Here is a 20,404-nt window from a genome sequence, read left to right on the forward strand (position 1 = left end):
TGCATCATTTTCACTGGCTTTGCTCTACCTGGCTATCCCCCTTCTCAGGAGCCCTGGTGGTGTAGTAAGTTACGGGTTAGACTGCTACCCCCAAGGCCAGTGGTTTGATGCCACCAGTAGCCTCGAAGGAGGAAGATGAGGCTGTCTGCTCCCATAAAGATTTACAGCCTCAGAAACCCAAAGGGACAATTCCACTATAAGGTCCTATGAGGTCACTAGGAATTAAAACTGACTCCAGGGCAGTGGGTTTGGGTTCGGTCCCCTACCCACTGGATGTGGAGTGTACACGAGAGGCTTAATGACTTTAACAGTGAGGAGCCAATGTACTTTATCAGTGAGCTTTGCCTTGAGATGTGTAATAGCTACAAAAGAGCCTCCCAAGAGCAATAGCACTTTATAGACTAATGGAAGAAGTAAACGCCTCTCCTTCCAACAGGCTTGAGTATGCTCCAGTCCCCCTTCCGCAGTCCCTGCCAGTGGTTCTCAACCTCCCTAATGCTGCAATCCTTTAATGCGGTTCCTCATGTTGCGGTGACCCTCAACCATAAAATTAGTTTCGTTGATACTTCAGAACTGTCATTTTGCTACTGTTATGAATTGGGCGAGCCCTGTGAAAGGGTTGTTTGACCCCCAAAGGGTTGCGACCCACAGGTTGAGAACCGCTGGTCTGTATGGTCACCCTGCAGAAACATCACATCTACCAGCGAGCCGGCCTAATTGTAAGGCCAGTGTGGTTTGGGTTGTTCTTGGTTTTTTCCTGCTCTTCCAGTTTTTCGCTTCTAACCTTCGCAGAGATCCAGACAGACTATAACTTTACGCATTTTCCCTTCCCTGAAGCAGTGGTTATCACCTCATTCCATTTTTCACTGCTCAGAATATCCATTCCCTGCCATTTGTTCCCAGCGTCAAAGGCTTCAAACATGTCACCTCCCGTCTCAATGTGACTCCGTGGGAATGAATGGTTCTTACCATTGAGGCTACTGATAGAGCAGACTGTAGTTGTCAACCAAAGAATATTCTGGATCATCTGCAAGAGACAAACAAAGGTAAGTGCATATTTTTCACAAGATCCTGGCCCTTTTCAAACCAGAGTATTCCGCTTAAAGGACCTAGTGCCTACCTTTGTTCTTTTTTAAGAGGAAATTTTAATAAGAACAAAACTTACAAATGCTCCTATTGATTTCTCTCCATCCCAAACAAATAAGCTTGAAGAAAATGAAAGATACATGGAAACAAGTCATCCAAAGGGTTAACGGACCATGTGACTCTCAATCTCCTGAGACCAGAGAGACAAGATGAGGCCCAGCTACCCCACCCAGCAGACTACACTGGACGGGATCACAAGAGAAGGTCCTGGATAAAGTGGAAGAAAAAATGTGGAGCAAAAATCCAACTCAACAAAAACCAAGCTTAAGTGTTGGGGTAGAGACCGGTGGAACCTTAGAGGTGATTTGAGTTGCGTTTGGGGCGTGGATAGGAACGCATTCCCATGGCTCAGTTTTCAGTGAGGTCTGTGGTGAACAGTAGGTAGGTAACACTGGGGAGGTCTGCATGGCTTAGAACAATGAGTCATTTGAGATCGAAAGGGCCACACGGACAAAGGGATAAAAAGGGAGGAGAGATGGACAAAGTAATACAGAGAGGAAGTAAGATAAGCGATCATGCATTGTGGGGATTGCAGTCAAATATAGGAACCGTGTGTGAATTGTTGTGTGGAAAACTACTTTGCTCTGTAAACCTTCACCAATTCACAAAAAAAGTTAAAACAAAAACTTACAAACGGGAGTCCTGACTCTGTGGCCAATGGCAATTGCCAGAGAGTTCTGGTAATTACTTTTATGATTCAGGTGCCCTTTTCAACCACATCCAGCCAGATCACCCACAGTAAAGTCCACTCAGAACTGGACAGTAAAGTACCAGGTGATCAGATGATCTTCATAAGACAACAAATGAGGATGACTTACATAAAATCTTCTCCCGAGATTTCAGCTCAGCCACTAGTTTCTTTTTCATGTTATTGTGGTAAAACACATGTAACAAAACATCTGCTATTTTAAACCATTTTTAAGAACACAATTGGGTGATATTCGCCATGTTGTCTAGCCGTCTATTTCTAAGTTTTTTGTCATCCCACACAGGACGTCATCCCCCTTAAGCACTAATGCCCGAATCTCCCCCCCACTCGCCCCTCCAACCACACCGCCCCTTACCCCTGGTGACCTCTAATACACTTGTGTCTCCAGGCATTTGCCTCGTCTAGATATTTCATATTAGGTGATTCATATAATACTCGCCCTTTTGTGTCTGACTTATTTCACTTAGTTTAACATTTGCAAGGCCCATCCATAATGTAGCATGTATCCAAGTTCATGTCTCTTCCTGGATATGCCTCAATTTGTTTTCCATTCCTGTGTTGGTGGACCTGGGTTGTTTCCCCCTCTTGGCTATTGTCATTAATGCTGCAACGCGCACAGGTCTGCAGATAACTACTGGACGCATACTAGCCACAACGTTTTCGTTAAGTTGCTCCGGGCAGCCTCATGTTTCCAAAGGCAGATAGATCTGTCTTTCTCTTATTCAGATAATAAATCTTTTCTGAGGTTCTACTCTGTACCCAATACCATGCTTAGGGTTGGCGGTGGTACAGGAGAAGACTGTCTCTACCCTCAAGGACCCAAACCCCGGGAATACAATGAACTAGAAATGCTTACATGTGGAGTTCTCCCAGAAGTATCATGGGAGTTCAGAGAAAAAAGAGACTAGTGTAATCAATGACAGATCCAATCACGGACAGTGTACAAAACACAATGCTAAGTTATATATTTGTGTACATCTATTTGTATACCACTGCCAGCCAGTCGAGTCCTACTCATAATGACACTGCAGGGCAGAGTAGAACTGCCCCATGGGGTTTCCAAGGCTAATCTTCATGGGAGCAGTCAGCCCTTCTTCCTCCTATGGAGTGGTTTGAGCCGTCGATGTGTGGTAAGAGCTGAGCTCTTAACCACTGCGCTACAAGGGCCCCTGTGTACAACCACATGCCCTATAAATTATATTTGTACATAATCAAGAGGGAGCTCTATTGTCATTCAGTTCTCTCGTGGCCCCAGTGGAAATATGCTCTCAAGTAAGACTGCCTCATAGTAAACTCCTTTTGGCACATCAGTAACTTAATTCCCTTGGATAAACGAGAAAATAGACTACACATCACCAAATTCCACTCTGTAGCAGAGTTCTAGCAATATTCCAATATGGGCTCATTCTCCTGGGAATTGGATTCTATTCATTCCTTTCTCCCAAAGGTCTAGCTCCTCCACCCCAAAGGAAATGAGGCCACAAGCATTTCAAAAGGCGTGTCCTGACAACATACCTGGTGCATTTCTAGGAAGTGGGAGAGGTCCTCTCCTGTAAGAAATTAAAAGCAATGTCTTTCAGATACATTCTGGCTATTTCGATACCTTCCAACTTCACAGCCTGTTTGTGCTCTGGAGGGTCAGTAAAAGCTCAGACCAAGCGGAAGATCAGAGACACTGACATGCGGAAGCCTTTAACCTTTCAGACACACTATCAAGTTGAGAGGCAAGATTGCCCCGTGGTTAGAAACACGGATCCTGTCCCCAATCCGGGGGTAGGATTAAAGCATGACCTCTGTGAGCAGAGCCCCTGAGGGCCTTTGGCCTCAGTCTCTTCTTCGGTTAAGCTGGAGAAGCCAAGAGCACGCATCACGGTGAGGGTTACTCGAGTTAACGCATGGAAACATTGTGAGCAGTCCCTGTCATGCCCAAACAGTGACAGTGACCCAGCAAGCCCTTCCCCTGCCCAGCCCATCTTCACAAAACTGGACTGAGAATTCCACAGCTGGGCTCCCAAGCTGACTTCATGTGAAAGGGCAGTCTCTCACCCCCTCAGGAGCCTTGATACCAGGGGACAGCCAGTGTTTTCTATAGAGAGCCAGAGAATCAGTCATACCATTTGAATTCTGTGCTGCTGACATGTGTCTGTCCCCGCTACCCAGGTCTAGCACAAAAGCATCCGTGCACAAAACATCAGCCCCTCGGGAGGTCACGTGCCAAGAAAGCTTTTTACAGGAACACTGAAAACTTAACAGCACATCATTTTCACGTGTCATGAGACCGTATCCTTTTCATTTTTTTCACCAATTATTTACAAACTCTTCTTAGCTGACAGGTCCTACCAGAAACAGGAGGGCCAGGCGGGAAGCACAGACAGTTATTGTTCCTGACAGACAACAGGCCATCAGAAAGGCCGGGGATTCATAAAAGACTGGCGCAGGATCCAGTCCTCCTTGAACTACGATTCATACAAGCCGTCTAACATTTGGCCTGACAATGCTATTTCCAAAATCCCAGCACCTCCACTGAGCAAAGGTAGTGAGCAAAGGTAGTTCAAATTTGAACATGCCTTAGAGCATTCATGAGAAAGAGTTTATGAAAAGCGCCTCCCCCCGGAATTGGTGTCTGTTCGGCTGTATAAATTCGCAACGACCACCATCTAAATGGTCGATGGATACATCTCCATCTTTCTTCAGGTGAAAGGCAGCTGGTTCCCACCTCGGCACGTTAGGTCCCGTCGGCTTTCCTGGTGGGGATGCACTCTTCTGGGGGCTGTAGAAGTTCTCGTACAAGATCGGTGCTAGGAGAGTCGACAAGAAGCAAAACCGTAAGAGGCCAGTGTCTTCCAGCCCCGGCAAGGTGGCCGGCAAGGTGAATCCAATGATTTTAACCACACGGTCGCTTGCCCCCACCGCCCAGTCACCTGGTGGACTCTGCCCAGTTTTCCGTTGATTCACAAAGTACTCAATGTCGTTCTCGATGCTGCATATTTCCAAGCTCTTGCGGACTTTTTCATACATCTGACAACGAGAGGGAAGATACGTCAGTGGGCAGAGGTCTGCCCGTGTGCGTTTGCATTCAAAAAGCGCCATGCATGAAGACACAGCACAACTCAGAATTGAACAGCTCACCCTTCTCTGGATCTAGTTTTGAAAGGAAAAACAAGATACTCCCAAGTCCTAGGCTCCAGTGAAGGGGTCCTCTCAGCAGAGCTATTGTTAATTTTTAAAACAAACTAAATAAAAGGAGGCTTTGCATCTTTGGGGGCAGCACAAATCCCTAGGTTAAGAGATTTTTAAAATATGCTGATGGGACCAAAAAGGAAAAAGATACCAAAGCCGGATGCCACACACAAAAGGCATATTCGCTTGAAAAAAGTTCTGCCGTTCCGTCCAGGTTTTCTGAAGGTTTAATTGCTCTCCTCCAGCGAGTCTTTCATTTCAAGACCAAGCAAACTGACCGCCACTGAGCAGATTCTCGGGCAGAGCAAGCCTACGGGGCAGGACAGAGCTGCCCCTGGGGGTTTCCAAGGCCATGGGTTTTGCAGAAGCATAAAGTCTTCATCTTTCTTCCAAGGAGCGGCTGGTGGAGTCCAAGCTTGTGGCTAAAAGCACGATGTGTAACCCACTACGCCACCGCCACCGGGGATCCTTTCCCATGACGAGCGAGGACGTCGGAGCCCTGGTAGCTCTGTCAGACAAGCAGTGGACTGTTGGCTACCCACGCGGTGGCTAGTTCAAAACCACCAGCCACTCCTCTGGAGAGAGATGAGGTTTACGGCCTCAGAAACCTCACGTAGTCACTGTGAATCAGAACTGACTCAATGGCAGTGGTTTGGTTATTTTTTGGGTTGTTTCTTGGTGCTGGGTCCTCTGAGAACTGAGAACCCCGTGACTATTGCTGCAAACAAGTTCAATAAGCATGGACGGTGGCTTTGGGAACCCTGACTCCAGGAGTGACCACATGCCTGGGGCTGGGCAGTGTGTTCTGGCTCCACACATGCTTGGTACTGTCCTGAAATGGCCTCAGTGTGGACTGGAGCAGGTTCTAGGATTTACATTTATGTCGTGGCATCTTTGCCCTCCATAAAACCCAACTATATTTGGGCTTCTCGTCTCTGTTTTCTTGTTCTAACTACCATTTATTAAAGAGAAAGTTAAATAAATGGATGGATGGATGGATGGATAGGAGATAGATAGATAGATAGATAGATAGATAGATAGATAGATAGATAGATAGATAGATAGATAAAATCACCGAGGTGAAGAAGACCAGGAATCAGACTAGGTGTTTATCTGAGTCCTTCAATCAATCGACTGTGTGATATTATGCAAGTCACTTTACCTCAATAGGCTCCAATGAGAAGGGGTAAACAAATAAATTTCTGACTCTCTAAACTCTAACAAATCTAACACACAGAGCCACAATTCTCAGACCGCCTCTGACTTACATCATCGCTTGTGACACATTGTTGTGACAGCTGATTCACATGTAACCACAGTGCATTCCGGAAGAAGTTTATCCGCTCACACTCTTGAGCCTCAAATGCCTGCAGAAAGATAGCTAGATGTAAAAACATATTCAGAAAAAAAGAACCCTTTACGCAGACTGGCTTGGGCTTATGAAATAATGTCAACTCTCAATGATCAATAAGCTTATTGGCCAATTTAGGGTTATATTCCCTGCACCTAGAGCCCCTGGTGGTATAGATGGATCATGGGTTTTGCTGTTCAGCAAAAGGTCAGGTGTTTGAGTCTACCCAGAGGCACTTCAGAAAACGAACTCTAGTTTGTCCTCAAGTTCTTTACCACTATGACTCTGGGCTACTAACCCCAAGATCAGCAGTTCAAACCCACCAGCCCTCCTCAGGGGAAAGATAGGGGTGTCTGCTTCCATAAAAATTTAGTCTTGGAAACCCCAGGAAGTGGGCCTTCTCTGCCCTACAGGGTTGCCGTGAGTCAAGGTGGCGATGAATTGACCCCATGGCAGTGAGTTTGACTTTGGGGTGAATCACAGAGCCCCCTCTGTGAGTTGGAATCGATTGGATGGCAGTGGAAAGAGGTGGGGCATTTCTACAAGCTCTGGCAGGAAGACCGGCCCCCGCCCCGTGCCTAGCCTCTTCCAGGGAGTCCTGGGTACCTCGCAGGCCTTGATGTGCTCGCTCTGCCACTCTTCCCGGACCCTCTCCAGCGTGGTGATGTGCAGCATATAGGCTTTATCTGCAGTCAAACGGAGGGGCCCCAATCCACAATATGTCCCCCCAAGGGTGACTCCCAGACCCCCCCAACAGGGTCTTCCCACGTGAGGAAAGAAGCCCTGGAGAGTTGAGGGGCGCTCGCAGACGCCCATGGAGCGCTCCACATTGAGAGGATGTGGCCACAGCTCTCACGAAAGCCATTGTGCAATAAGGTCAGGCGGACTTAGCCTTCTTTTTAAACACTAAATCGTGTCATTAGCACGGAACCATGTGCTACGAGGAAGGAGAGGCGAACGCTGTGACTCTTGTGCGGCTCCACCACGGGGAGCCCCAGGGGCTTTCGTTTTGGGGGGAAATGATCAGATGGAGCAGATGAGGGTGCAGAGGAGGGAACTACCTCAAACCCCAAAGAGATAGCAGGTGCTTTAGTGGGGGATTTCAAGATTGCTTCATGGCCCCAGGCACAAGAGTCTTGTTTCCTGTAAGACATGCTGAGAAGTACAAGTTGTTCCAACCATTTGGTTCCGATCTTAGATTTCATTGATGGAAAGGCCTTGGAATGGGCCTATTGCTTTCAGAATGGACAAGAGCCGAGAGGGCCGAAATGGAATCTAAACGCTTCATTGTTTCCCATAGTGGAATAATCCCGGGGAAGGTGGGGGACATGACTCTGCAAAAGCCAGTACCTACACTTTATCCTGGATTATGGGATGTACTGATTACAAGTCTTTAATTGGGGGGGGGCTGTCTTTTTTTTTTTTTCTGAAAAGGGGGCGGTAAGCCAAGTAAGTGTGAGACCCTGTGCAGAAAGATGCTTCTAGTAAATCAGAGTCTCAGAGAGCCTGGCTGATCACAAAGCAGCTGCTCGCATCATGCTGATTTAATGTGTGTGCTGAGCAAATCATCGGATTTGCTGGATTTATGAAGAACCTGTGCATTAGGATTGGAGGCCATGTAGCAACAGCCTGAGATATGTAGACGACATAACCTTGCTTGCTGAAAGATTAGGAACTTGAAGCACTTACTGATGAAGATCAAAGACCACAACCCTCCATAGGGATTGCAACTCAACAGAAAACAATAATCCGCACCCCTGGCCCAAGAGGCAGCATTCGGATCGATGGAGAAGATACTGACGTTATTGAGAATTACAGTTGACTTGAATCCACAGTCAGCATCCATGAAGGCGGCAGTAAAGAAGCCAAATGACATATTGCACTGGACAAATCGACCACAAAAGGTCCCTTGACAGTGTTAAAAGGCAAAGGCCTCTGGACAGTGTCACTTTGAGGGCACAGGAATGCTTGACCCGTGCCAGGGTACCTTCAGTCACCTCATGTGCAAGTGAAGCTGGACGATGAACGAGGAAGACCGAAGGAGATTGGATGGCTTTTCATCGATGGCAGCGGCAAAGAATACTGAACAGTAGCTGCAACATGAATGAACAGAGCCTCTGCAGCCAGGATGCTCCTGCACAGTGAAGAGAGCTAGACTTCATCCGAGGTACTTTGGACAAGTCTTTGAAGAAGGACATCATGTTTGGTAAAGTAAGCGGTCCGCACAAACAGGCGAAGACCCTCAAAGAAGTGGGTGGATGGTGCAGCTGCAACGACGGGCTCAAACACACCACATGACGAGGAAGGTGCCGGCCCCAGCGTGTTTTGCTCTCTCATCGGGCAAGGACCACTCTGGGTTGGCACTGAGGACATGGCACATGAAAGCAAGGATGAGCATTCTTCCCCCACCACCACGATGACCACTCAGTGGGAGGCGGTGGTACCTAATAGGACCAGGGCCCAAGAAAACGGAGCGCTTGCTTCCTCCCAGTGTCCCAGGTTCTGATACGCTCACTCACTCTCCTGCCCTCTCTTCACTCCCATGTGTCTTGTTAGTCCTATCAGACAGCTGTGCGTGCTTTATAGGAAGATATAATATAAAATCGACCTCAGAGATGTCACCCTCACCACCGGCCCCCCCTCGCTGTGAGCACAGCCCCTCTCACCAGCATCTTCTGCTGCAGTCTTTGACGTCGCCAACTTCACAAAAAGCTATGGGGCCAAAACACAGGACAGGGATTCAATAAATGCAATGACCATGCTGAGACGAAATCTAATTCGAGTACTTCCTACGTTTCCCTCCTGAGGAAATCATTCAACTTGCTCTCTACCCTTAAGGGAAATGCCCATAAAGTATCTTGACTTTCTGGAGACAGATCCCTGCCACCTGGTTGCTGACAATCTTGGTGTCCAGGCCTTATGAAATTCAATTTCTATGCCACCCGGACAGGAGGCAACCTGTGCACAAAGAGTATGTACGTGCTCTAAGTTCTGCAGAGAGGTGAAAAACATCCAACTGCCTCTCCACTCTTCTCCCCCCACCTCTACCCCCTGGCCACGTTTCTCTAGCTGAAAGCGGGGTTCCGACAACGTGAAAAGAGCTTTTCTGGTTCAGGGATCCTAAGGGCCTGGAAGGTCTTAGGTACAAAGTCCCTTCCAGAGGGAAATTCTGAATTAGCCTTTGGCTGATCTATGCAAATCTCAGGTGGTTCCGGGCACCAGCCCTCAACCAACTTCCGTTTCCTTCCAGGTACCTTTTCTTGTTGCTTCGGGTTCACCTGGCAGGCATTCCTCTGGACGGCCTGCTCAGCTTCATCCTTGTCCCGGCATTTCTGCTCGTAGCTTTTCTTTGCCTGCGGTGTTAGGAACCAGAAGGCGTTGTTGGTGTCCAAGAAAAGCCGTCAACCTAGGCCACAAGCTCAGCAAAGAACATGACCCTCAACTGGGATTGTGATCACCACTAGATACTGGGCTCTCGCTTAGTCATCCTGAAAGCTCTCGCTAGCCCCTCTCCAAGTTATGTCTGAAACGACAAGCCACAGACCCAGAGAAATGATTTGTAAATCATCTGTCTGACATCTACTAGGACTAGTACGTAGAAAATATATTCTTAAACCTCCCAAAGCTCAGATGTTCACAAAGCAAGCAACCGATCTGAATATGGATGAAAGATAGGAAGAGACCTTTCACCTAAGAAAACAGAGAGCAAATAAGCACATGAAATGATGTTCAACAACATGGGCTATTAGGGAAATAAATACAAATTAAACCACAATGAGATAACATTACACAATTATAAAAACTGCTAAAATTTTTTAATCATGGCAACATGCAACGTTGAAAAAAATGCAGAAGAACCAAGTGTGGTAGTCACCTACTCTGGTGTCAATTGAAGGATTAAGAGTGTAGGGGTGGAGTCTAGGCTGTCAATCTGGAGATAGCCAATGAGACCTCTGTGTGGGCATGGCCTTCTCCTGAGAATTCTGGGAAACCTGGTACGTCCTCCTTGGAGGTGGAAGACACCTCTCTCTCTCTGCCACTCCCTGGGAGACATTGCAGAAGACAAGACACATGGACACAACCAGACCTCAGAAGCTGGAGAAGCCACAGAGAGACCTGCGCCATCCTCGCAGTCGCTCTTACGTGTGAGCTCAATGTAGCAGCCACTGTGTCGGCCCATCTTGTTAAGGGCCTTGCCTTTGACACTGCTCTTCTACTCTACCAAGCATGAGGTCCCCCACCCCCACCAGCAACTGGTCTCTCCACGTCCAAAGTAAGCGAGATGAAGTTTCACCATCCTTACTTCTAAGGAACATTCTAGCTATACTACTTTCAAGACAGCTTTATTTATTCTCTTGGCAGTCCACGGTACTTTTAGCATTCTTTGCCAGCACATAACTCAAATGCATTGATTCTCCTTCCGTCTTCCTTATTCCATGTGCAACTTTCGCATGCAGATGAGACGACTGAAAAGTTCATGGCGAGGGTCAGATTTACCTTACTCGTCAAAGTGACATCCTTGCTCTTCAGCATTTTAAAGAGGTCTTGTGCAACAGATTGACCCAATGCAATGTGTGCTTTGATCTCTCGACTGCTGCTTCCATGAGCGTGGGTTGTGCAAGATGAACTCCCTGAAAACTTAATCTTTTCTCTCTTTTTCCCAAGGTTACCTATTGGTCCATTTGTGAGGATTTTTGTGTTCTTTACATTAAGTTATAATCCACATAAAAGGATGCAACCCTGGATCTCCATCAGCAAGTGCTTCAAGTCCTCTGCGCTTTCAGTAAGCGAGGTTGTGTCACCTGCATGTCGCAGGTCGCTCATAAGTCTTCATCCGATCTTGATCTTGATGCTGTGTTTTTCTCCACAGCCTCTCTGATGATTGGCCCAGCATAGAGAATTAATAGGTATGGTGAGATGATACAACTATATTTGAACAACTTCCTCTTGGTCCATCGTTGTTGGTGAGACTGTACACTTGTACAAGTCCTTTGGAAAACCTTGGGCAGCTTTTTCCATAAGCTGAACAGACAGCTACCACATTCCCCAGCAATTGTACTCCTGAGCATTTACCCCAAAGATAAATATCACCTAGAAGTCTGTACACAAGTGTTACAGCAGTTTTGTTTATAATATGCAAAGCTGATTATGCCAGAAGTCCTTCAGCAGTTGCATGATTTAAACAAACTATAGTACATCCATAACCTGGAAGACAACTCAGTAATAAAAAGAAATGAACTTCTGATAGGAGCAATCACTTGGATGACTCTCCAAAAATGTTTGCTGGAGGGAAGGGGTGAGGCACTCCAAAAGGTTTACTTTTTTCCTTTTTCCTTTTTTTTAAAAAATCATTTCATTGTGGGCTTATACAACTCTGATCACAATTCATCCATTGTGTCAAGCACATTTGTTGCCATTATCATTTTCAAAACATTTTCTTTCTACTTGAGCCCTAGGTATCAGCTTCTCATTTTCCCCCCTCCCTGCCTCATGAACCCTTGATAATTTATAAATTATTATTATTTTGTCATGTTTTACACTGACTGATGTCTTCCTTCACCCACTTTTCTGTTGTTCATCCCCCTGGGAGGGGGTTGTAAATAGATCATTGTGATCGGTTCCCCCTATCGCCCCCACCACCACCTTCCCCTTATCCTCCTGGTATGACTACTCTCAATATTGGTCCTGAGGGGTTTATATATCCTGGAATATCCCTGTGTTTCCAGCTCTCATCTGTACCAGTGTACGTGCTCTGGTCTAGCCAGATTTGTAAGGTAGAATTGGGGTCATGATAGTGGGGTGGGGGTGGGGGGGAAGCATTAAAGAACTAGAGGAAAGTTGTATGCTTCATTGGTGCTATACTGCACCCTGACTGGCTCGTCTCCTCCCCGCAACCCTTCTGTAAGAGGGTGTCCAGTTGCCTACAGATGGGCTTTGGGTCTCCACTCCACACTCTCCCTCATTCACAATGACATGATTTTTTTATTCTGGGTCTTTGATGCCTGATACCTGATCCTATCAACACCTCATGATCACACAGACTGGTGTGCTTCTTCCTTGTGGGCTTTGTTGCTTCTCAGATACATGGCCACTTGTTTACCTTCAAGCCTCCTTACTTCTTTTCTTGGCAACAGCTTTATTGAGCTATAGCTCACATACCATGCCTTCATCCTTTCAAAGAGAGCCAACAGTCCCATGGTTCTAACGATCTTTCTGAGAGGTTCGACATTGAAGATTCTTGGAATGATGAAGTCTGAGATAGAGAGCATGAATAGTGATCAAGGTGAAAGAGGAGGGCAGGGATCAAGGAAGTGGGCGTGGCGTTAGAAGGGCAACTTGTGGGATCTTCGTAGTGATGGAATTGTGTATCTAGACATATCAATGTTGATATCCTGTTTGTGATATTTTACTTGGTTTTGCATGGCCATGAGAGAAAATGGGTCAGGGTACATGGGATTTCTTTATAGTCTTTCTTACAACTACATATCAATCTATATTGATCTTAAGATTTAAAAAGCTATCATTTAAAAAAAGAAATCATTCGGTAAAGTTCTCAAGACCATACTTAGAACTCTTCTGTAATTTTAAGATCCCCACCCCCAAAAAAAGCTCGAATTTTTAAAACAGCATTATACAATTATGCCACCCCTCTAGTATTTGATTTTTTTAAATTTTATTGAGGGCTCATACATTTCTTATCATAGTCCATACATACATCCACTGAGTTTACTTGATTTTTAATGTACTTTCTTTTTTAAAACAAGGAAGATAAAAACCAGCATCAAGGAAAGATGAGTGACACCCGAGCCAAGCAACAAGGAAAGAAAACACACAAAAAAACAATATGTAACTGCTTTCTTGCTTCCGTCTTCTCCTGGGGGTGAGACGAATTCTCAAACTAGGAAGAATGTGAGAATATATTCAGGAAACCCATTGCAAAATAAGAGATATTAGAAGCTCACCTTGGCAGGGGCCTGTTCAGATCTCCAGGCCCAGGAGAAAATGACAAGGCACAGAAGGAAGCCCTAGATGCCCACCGAGCACTTTAGGAATCTTAGGAAAGATTTGGAGAAAGGGAGAAATGTCCAAAAGCAAGCTATCTTGTCTAATACTCAAAATGAGGCAGAATATAGCATCTGAAATTTTCAAACGTGCTACCAAACACTCCCCCCCCAAAAAAATATGCAGAAAGCATTGCTAAATCTATTTGTGTCATTGTTGTTGTTGTTGTTGTTAGGTGCCATTGGGCTGGTTCCAGCACACAGCGACACCACGTACAACAGAGGGAAACACGGCAACATCGCCACACCTGCTGTGCTTGAGCCCCTGGTGGTAGCCAGTGTGTCAGCCTGTGCCGTTGAGGGTCTTCTTCTTTTAATGACATTCTGCTTTGCCAAGCATGATGTTCTTTTCCAGGCCTGGCAAAAAGTTGCCGTCCCAGAAACTCACAGGGACAGTTCTGCCCTGCCCTAACCCTTTAAAGACATCTTGTGAAACAAACTTGACCCCTGCAATGCATGGTTTGAATTCTTGGCTGCTACGTCCACCAGCGCTGCCTGTGAATCCAGGCAGAAGGAAATCCTTGCCGACTTCAGTCTTCTGCTCCATTCACCGCGATGCTCCCTTGGGTCCAGTGGCGAGACCTGGGTTTCCGTTGCACTGCGTGGTAATCCACACTGACGGCTGCACTCGGTGCTTTTCCTCAGCAAGAGCGTCAAGTCCGCCTCACGTGCAGCCAGACGGTGTCGTCTGCGGGTGGCGGGTGGCTGGTGGACGTTCCTGGACCCCTGATGCTGTGCTCTTCTTCAGGCAGTCCACTCGCTCGGGCTATTGGCTCCGCACGCAGACCGAGTGAGCACGAAGGGAGGGTACAGCCCTGACACCTAACGCTGCTGATTTTAGATCTTTGTCTTTCCTTGTCCTAGTCGAACAGCTACCTCTTGGTCCATGTACAGGTTCCGCACATGAGCGCAATGAAGTGTTGTGGAAGGCCCATTCTTTTCGATGTTCTTTATAGTCTGTGATAGTCCACACAGCCAAATGCCTTTGAATACTCAAAAAAAACCCAAACCACATCTTGGCTCTGTGTACTTGTTTCATTTTCTTCAGCTCCACATGAACTTGCTTATGAGCCATGACCATCGGTTCCACAGGCAGCCCCTGGCCCAGGCACTCCTTCTGCACGGTTCTCAGTTTGTCCTGAAGGTCATCACACAATACGTCTTCTTTGATTGTGAGAAAGCTTGCCCCACATCGTCTCAAAACATAAAAGCTTAGGGGGGAAAATCCTGAGTTAACCAACCCGATGTCTCTATCAGTTAATAGTGTTGGCTAATACAGGATTGTCCCTGAAACTTTTTTCCTTTTTTAATTTTGGAGACTAGGGTGCACGTGACCATGGTATTTTCAAGCACCTCATAAGCATGAGAAACTTGGACATGGAATAAGGAAAACTGAAGAATGGATGCTTTTGAATTATGGCGCTGGCTAAGAATATTGAAAGTACCACGGACTGCCAAAAGGACAAACAAATCTGTCTTGGAGGAAGTACGGCCAGAGTGCTCCTTAGAGGTAAGGATGACAAGACTTCATCTCACATGTTTTGGACATGTTGTCGGGGCAGACAAGTTCTTGGAGAAGGACATCATGCTTGGGAAAGTAGAGGAGCAGTGAAAAAGGAAGGCTCTTGATGAGACGGGTGAACACAGTGGCTGCAACCATGGGCTCACACGTGAGAACCACTGGGAGGAAGGCGCAGGACTGGGCGGTGTCTCGTTCTGTTGTACACAGGGGTCACTATGAGTTGGAACGGACCCAGTGGCACCTACCAACAAGAGTAAAGCCTGGATTACCCAGTCCCTATTTCTCATTTGCATCAAAGAAAAGCACGTTGCAGCAGAACAGACTGTGTGTGGTACCAGTCTTGGTGGCGCTTTCTTTGGGGCCTGGGTTATTAGAGCTATGCCATCCCACCGAGTACCCTGATGACAGTTTTGGGCAAAGATAGAGTCATTCATGTCCCAATAAAGGAGTTCACTGTATCTCGCGATCAATAAGTTCACGACAAACAAGGGTGAAGCTCCTAGCAATCAGTTTGGTTTTGCTTCTTAAATAGTTTTTTTAATTATTATTAAAAGATCATTTTATCGGGGGGCACTTACAGCTCTTATAACAATCCATGCCTCAATTGTACCAAGCACATTTGTACGTATGCTGCCATCATTAGTTTCTAAATATTTACTTTCATTTGAGCCCTTGGTATCAGCTCCTCTCTTTTCCCTCCATGCCCCCACCCTCGTGACCCCTTGAGCAATCAGTTTTCATTCTGTCTTTTTAAGCATTTTTTTTAATAAAGAAAGCAGGCTTTTATAAGTTGCACATATTTAAGACAATCAAAATTCAACAGAGTCAAAGGGGGGAAAAATCAGCATCATTCAATATATCTACTTCTATGTGTTGGCCTAAAATATTTACATTGACTTGATATACTTCTCCAGGTTACCAGAACTGCAAAACCCAAGTTCACTGCCATCGAGTGGATTCTAACTCAGAGTGACCCTACAGGACAGAGTGGTGCTGTCCCAGTGGGTTTCTGAGGTTGTAAATCTTGTAACCTACTACACCATCAAGGTTCCTTCATACCAGAACAATCACATTATTGTATTTCCATTATCTGGTGTCATCCTCAATCCCTCCAAGTTCTTTAGAAAGAAGGATGCTAATCCACTAAAGGCCATTGTCTCTAAAACACTGCAGTAATAAATGATAACATAACTGAAATGTGATTTGAGCAGGACTGTATTCACAGACAGCATAAGATTTCAGAGAATGTCACCATCACACACACACACACACACACACCAGCGAGGGGGAAACAAGTGTGACTCACGTCCATGGTTTTCTTGAATTGCAAGCTCTTTTGTTTGTGGGCAGCATCCATGATAAGCTCTGTCTATGAAGAAACAACAGGCACTGTTAGTAATAATAAAAACCAAAAATAATATTCTTACAGCTCATTGTGACACTAAGTCCTCGACATTGACGGTGTCATTTTGTCCTCCCATAAGGACAGTCGGACCCCCATTCTCAAGCAAGGAAGGTGCAGCCCAGAGAGGTCTCAAGGCTGGTCAATGGGGCCTGCCTTTGAATATGGGCAGCCTGGTACCACCAAAAATCCTCATTGCCATCGAGCTGCTGATAACCCATAGCGACCCTCCTCCATCACCTCCAGAGAGTCGCTGCAGACCTTTGGAGTTGGGGAATTTTGCTTTCAAAAGAGAGATTTTAAACTTTTATTGAAGCGCAATTTCCATTCTTGAGAAGGGGAGTTGTTTTCTGTGAACATAGACCAGCACAGTTCTTGTTATGGGTTGGATTCGTAGCACCCTCTGCACAAGAGAAGCAAACATGGCCCGGTCCTGCACCGTCCTCACCGCTGTTATCCTGGAGCCCACGGTTGCAGCCACTAGGTCAATCCATCTTGCTGTGGGGCCTCTTCCTGTTGGCGGATCTCTACTTTGACCAGTCTGATATCCTCCCCCAGGGACTTGCACATGCTCACTCCCTTGACATTCATCAACATCACACCCTTGACTGGCCAGGAGCCCAGGCAGCATGGAGGGAATCAACAGCTCTCGGGTAACTAAGAAATGCTGCTCTGCTACTGTGTCCTCCTTTCCTGTGTTAAAAGCTTTTCTTAGCTGCTCAACAGCTGTTGATACCAGTGAGTGAATGGTGTTGTTGGAAGCCTGGTGATTCAGTGGGGTATGCACTGGGCTGCTAAACGCAAAGTCAGCACTCTGGAACCACCAGCCAATCCATGGGAGAAAGATGAGACTGTTTACTCCCATAAACAGAGTCTCCGAACCCCCAAGGAACCTGTTCTATAGAGTAGCTATGAGTCAGAATCAACTCAATGGCAGTGAGACTTGTGTAGTAGAGCCCTGTGTCCAGAGTCCCTGTAACTAACCAGTGGGCTGTTCTACTGAGCTCCCTGAATTTAATGGTAAAAAAGAACCACAAACAAGTCCTGGTGGTGCTGTGGGTTAGCTGTTGGGCTGCTAACCACAAGGTCAATAGTTTAAACCCACCAACAGCTCCTTGGGAGAAAGATGAGGCTGTCTGCTTCCATAGAGATTGACATCTTGGAAACCCTCGAGAGGGTCACTGTGAGTTGGAATCAACTCAATGGCAGTGGGTTTGGTTTTGATTTAGTATTTCATGTGTCACAACTGTGTGAGTTCTTTTGTCTCCATTTTCTCGACAGTAAAGGTTGATCAATTCACCCAAGACAGCATTGTAGCAAACAGAAGAGTTAGAATTCAAACCCAGGAACCAATGCCCTTGGTTCCAACCACTAGCCTAAATCATGATTATTCTTATAATAGCTCTATGAAGCCAAAGAGAGGTGCAAAAGAGAGAGGCATGCAATAATTCAAAAGAAATCATGACATTGTTTGGGGCCAAAATAACATAATATAAGATAATAGCGTTGAAAATGAATTGCAGGTGTGATTCTGCTTTCTTCTGGGTTCATCAAAGTAAAGGTTGTGCTTGTCTTTTTCCAGGAACCTCACACAGATACACCGTTGGATGGCCTCTCAGGACAGTTTGAAAATTGGGGAGGGTCTCACTTCAATCGTGGGTTTTGTTGAGTACCTGAAACTCCCTGGGGGTGGGGGGCACAAGGAGCCCATAGGAAACGGGGTGGCCAATCGCAGCCCAGTAGAAAGTGAGGGGTCTGGAGGCAGCCATGCACCTGCTAATGAAGAGATGCCATAGAAATAAAATAAATGGAGGCAGCTCCAACATGAATCCCCACGGACAGATACCCCGGCAAATGCGGGGATTGCAGGCAGGGAGGCGTGGTTCACAAGCACAATCACATCCCTCTTCCTGGAGGAGAATCGGGGTTTATGCATTTAATGATGGTTTCTGGTTTTTCAGACAAGCCCATCAGCAATGTTGGCCTGTCCCATGGTCCTGTCTAATCTGAGCACACACATGGCTGCTCTCCCATCTGGGAGCTCTTACTCTTTTATACTTTGTAGTTCTTCATCTCCAAGTCCTACAAGATACCTGCTTCAAGTGCCTCTCAGGTGTGTGTGAGGGGTGGGGGGGCTTGCAAAGCTCCATCAGCCAAAACGTTTTCCTTCATAGCATGTCTCGCTCTGTCTTTAGGATTCTTGGGATTTGAGAGTTCTCAGGATTTGTAGAGGGCAAGCAGCCCCACCTGCTAACCTGGTAGGTTTGGGCCCTGGGGCCCTAAGGTGATAGGCTTTGCTCAGTGAACTAGGGACTGAGGCTTCAGATGCCAAGTCCAACTCTGTATGCTACACCCCTTGATTGAAGTCTCTGTATGTCCATGTTCACTTATTGGATTGACCTACTTATGGAATTCCAAGTGAGTCAAAGATCCTCTTTCAGGTCTCAGGGAAGCTGTGTTAACCTGGTTGATAAGCAAATCCAGAAACACTCATATGTGTATAAGAGAACGCTTTATATATCAAAGAGCAATTGTATATTGCTCAGCCAGTCCATATCAAGTCCATAAGTCTGATCTTAGCCCATATGTCTGATACTAGTCTATAAACTCCTCTTTAGACTCACGCAGCACATGCAATGATGCTGAATGCAGGGAGATCACAGGCTGGCGGGTGGAAAGTCTTGTGGACCCAATGCCAGTAGAAGCATCTCAGCGCTGGCTCCCCCAGCTCTCTGAGTGGCTCCTCAACGGGAAGGTGAAGCAAAGAGAGTGTGTGTGGCCCACCTCCAGGGAGAAAGGGTGGGAGTTGCAAGAATCCTCATGAGAAGGTCATGCCCACCAGGAGGCATCATCAGGCTGTGACCTGATTGGCAGGCTAAACTCCACCCCTTCACTCTGTTTATCAAGTTGACATGAAATTATATAACTGCCACAGAAGTGTTGCTTCTAGGGCTCTGAGACTTTCCACTCAGACCAAGTTCAACTGAGTTTTGATTGTATTTCGACTACTGATAATTCAGAGAGGCACCAAAAACACAGTCAGCTCTTTTATGGGGTGAAGTGAAGCAAGAAGGAGCGAAAGAGGAAAAAGATTTGCAAATGAACTTGTGGTCAGCTTTGCAGCCAGGACCTCGGCGGCCCACTTAGCGGTCTCACACACTCAGACTGCGTTCTGAAAACGTGGAAGCATCGCTCTCGGTAGCCACAGAGGCCCTTTCTTTACACCCTTGGCACCGAAATGTACTGTGACCATTCCATCCGTCCCAGCTGAGGCAGTAGAACAAAACGTGGGCACCAGGGCTGGGAGTGACTGGCTATGCGCATCCCTGCCTGCTAAGGGTGTTCCGGCTGGGGAGGGAACCTGAGCACCCTCAAATATCAAGGCTCCTGAGAACGGCGCCCAAGACGCTCCCTACTAGGCCAACACCCACGAGAGACAGACTCATCACTCACTCCCTCACCCAGACTGCCTTTCATTCTGTTGCTTTTAACATCCATATTCCTGCACCAGAAGATCACCCAGAGCCGCACAGATGAACGTGCCCCTGCCCCCATTCAAGTGGCACCTTCGTTCCTCTACCATGTAAGCCTCGTCACACTCTATATCAGGATTCCTGTCTTGTATCCATCTCTCTGGCCAGACTCTACACCGAGAAAGGGTCAGATGACCATGTCTGAATTTATTGATTACACGTATGTGCCATACATGGTCTAACCAGCCATCCCACCCATACCTCCCCTACTCGGTTCACTAAAGGAGATCAATTGAAACTTCCCTTGATGACTAAAAAGAGCTTATTTCCAAGAAGTGGATGAACAGAGCGCACTAGCTTTGACCGATGAAAAAGAGAAGTTAGCATGGACACATTTTCTCCCAAAGTTTGGTTAAAAGAAAAAAAAAATCCTCCCCCCAACTACCATGACCCCAATTCTGCCTTGCAAACCTGGTTAGACCAGATGATGCACAGCGGTACAGATGGGAATTGGAAACGCAGGGAACCTAGGACAGATGAACCCCTCAGGACCAGGGGTG

The 20,404-nt window shown here is 46.5% G+C and overlaps 1 protein-coding gene across 1 annotated transcript in view; it reads right to left on the minus strand.

Moving 5' to 3' along the window:
- Positions 1-20,404, minus strand: part of PSTPIP2 (proline-serine-threonine phosphatase interacting protein 2) — a 57,064-nt gene that overhangs the window by 3,219 nt on the left and 33,441 nt on the right. Inside the window, exons 6-14 of the mRNA XM_030887294.2 lie at positions 16,276-16,338; positions 9,641-9,739; positions 9,053-9,098; positions 6,993-7,072; positions 6,304-6,402; positions 4,777-4,873; positions 4,572-4,653; positions 3,371-3,405; positions 970-1,027 (exon numbers count right to left, since the gene is read on the minus strand). Coding sequence (XP_030743154.2) covers positions 978-1,027; positions 3,371-3,405; positions 4,572-4,653; positions 4,777-4,873; positions 6,304-6,402; positions 6,993-7,072; positions 9,053-9,098; positions 9,641-9,739; positions 16,276-16,338 — 651 coding nt within the window. The 3' untranslated portion in view covers positions 970-977. The remainder of the gene's footprint in view (positions 1-969; positions 1,028-3,370; positions 3,406-4,571; positions 4,654-4,776; positions 4,874-6,303; positions 6,403-6,992; positions 7,073-9,052; positions 9,099-9,640; positions 9,740-16,275; positions 16,339-20,404) is intronic.

This window comes from Echinops telfairi, unplaced genomic scaffold (assembly GCF_000313985.2).
Source record: "Echinops telfairi isolate 266 unplaced genomic scaffold, ASM31398v2 ScPeMD7_7400;HRSCAF=8409, whole genome shotgun sequence".
In the NCBI taxonomy this organism is placed as follows: Eukaryota; Metazoa; Chordata; class Mammalia; order Afrosoricida; family Tenrecidae; genus Echinops; species Echinops telfairi.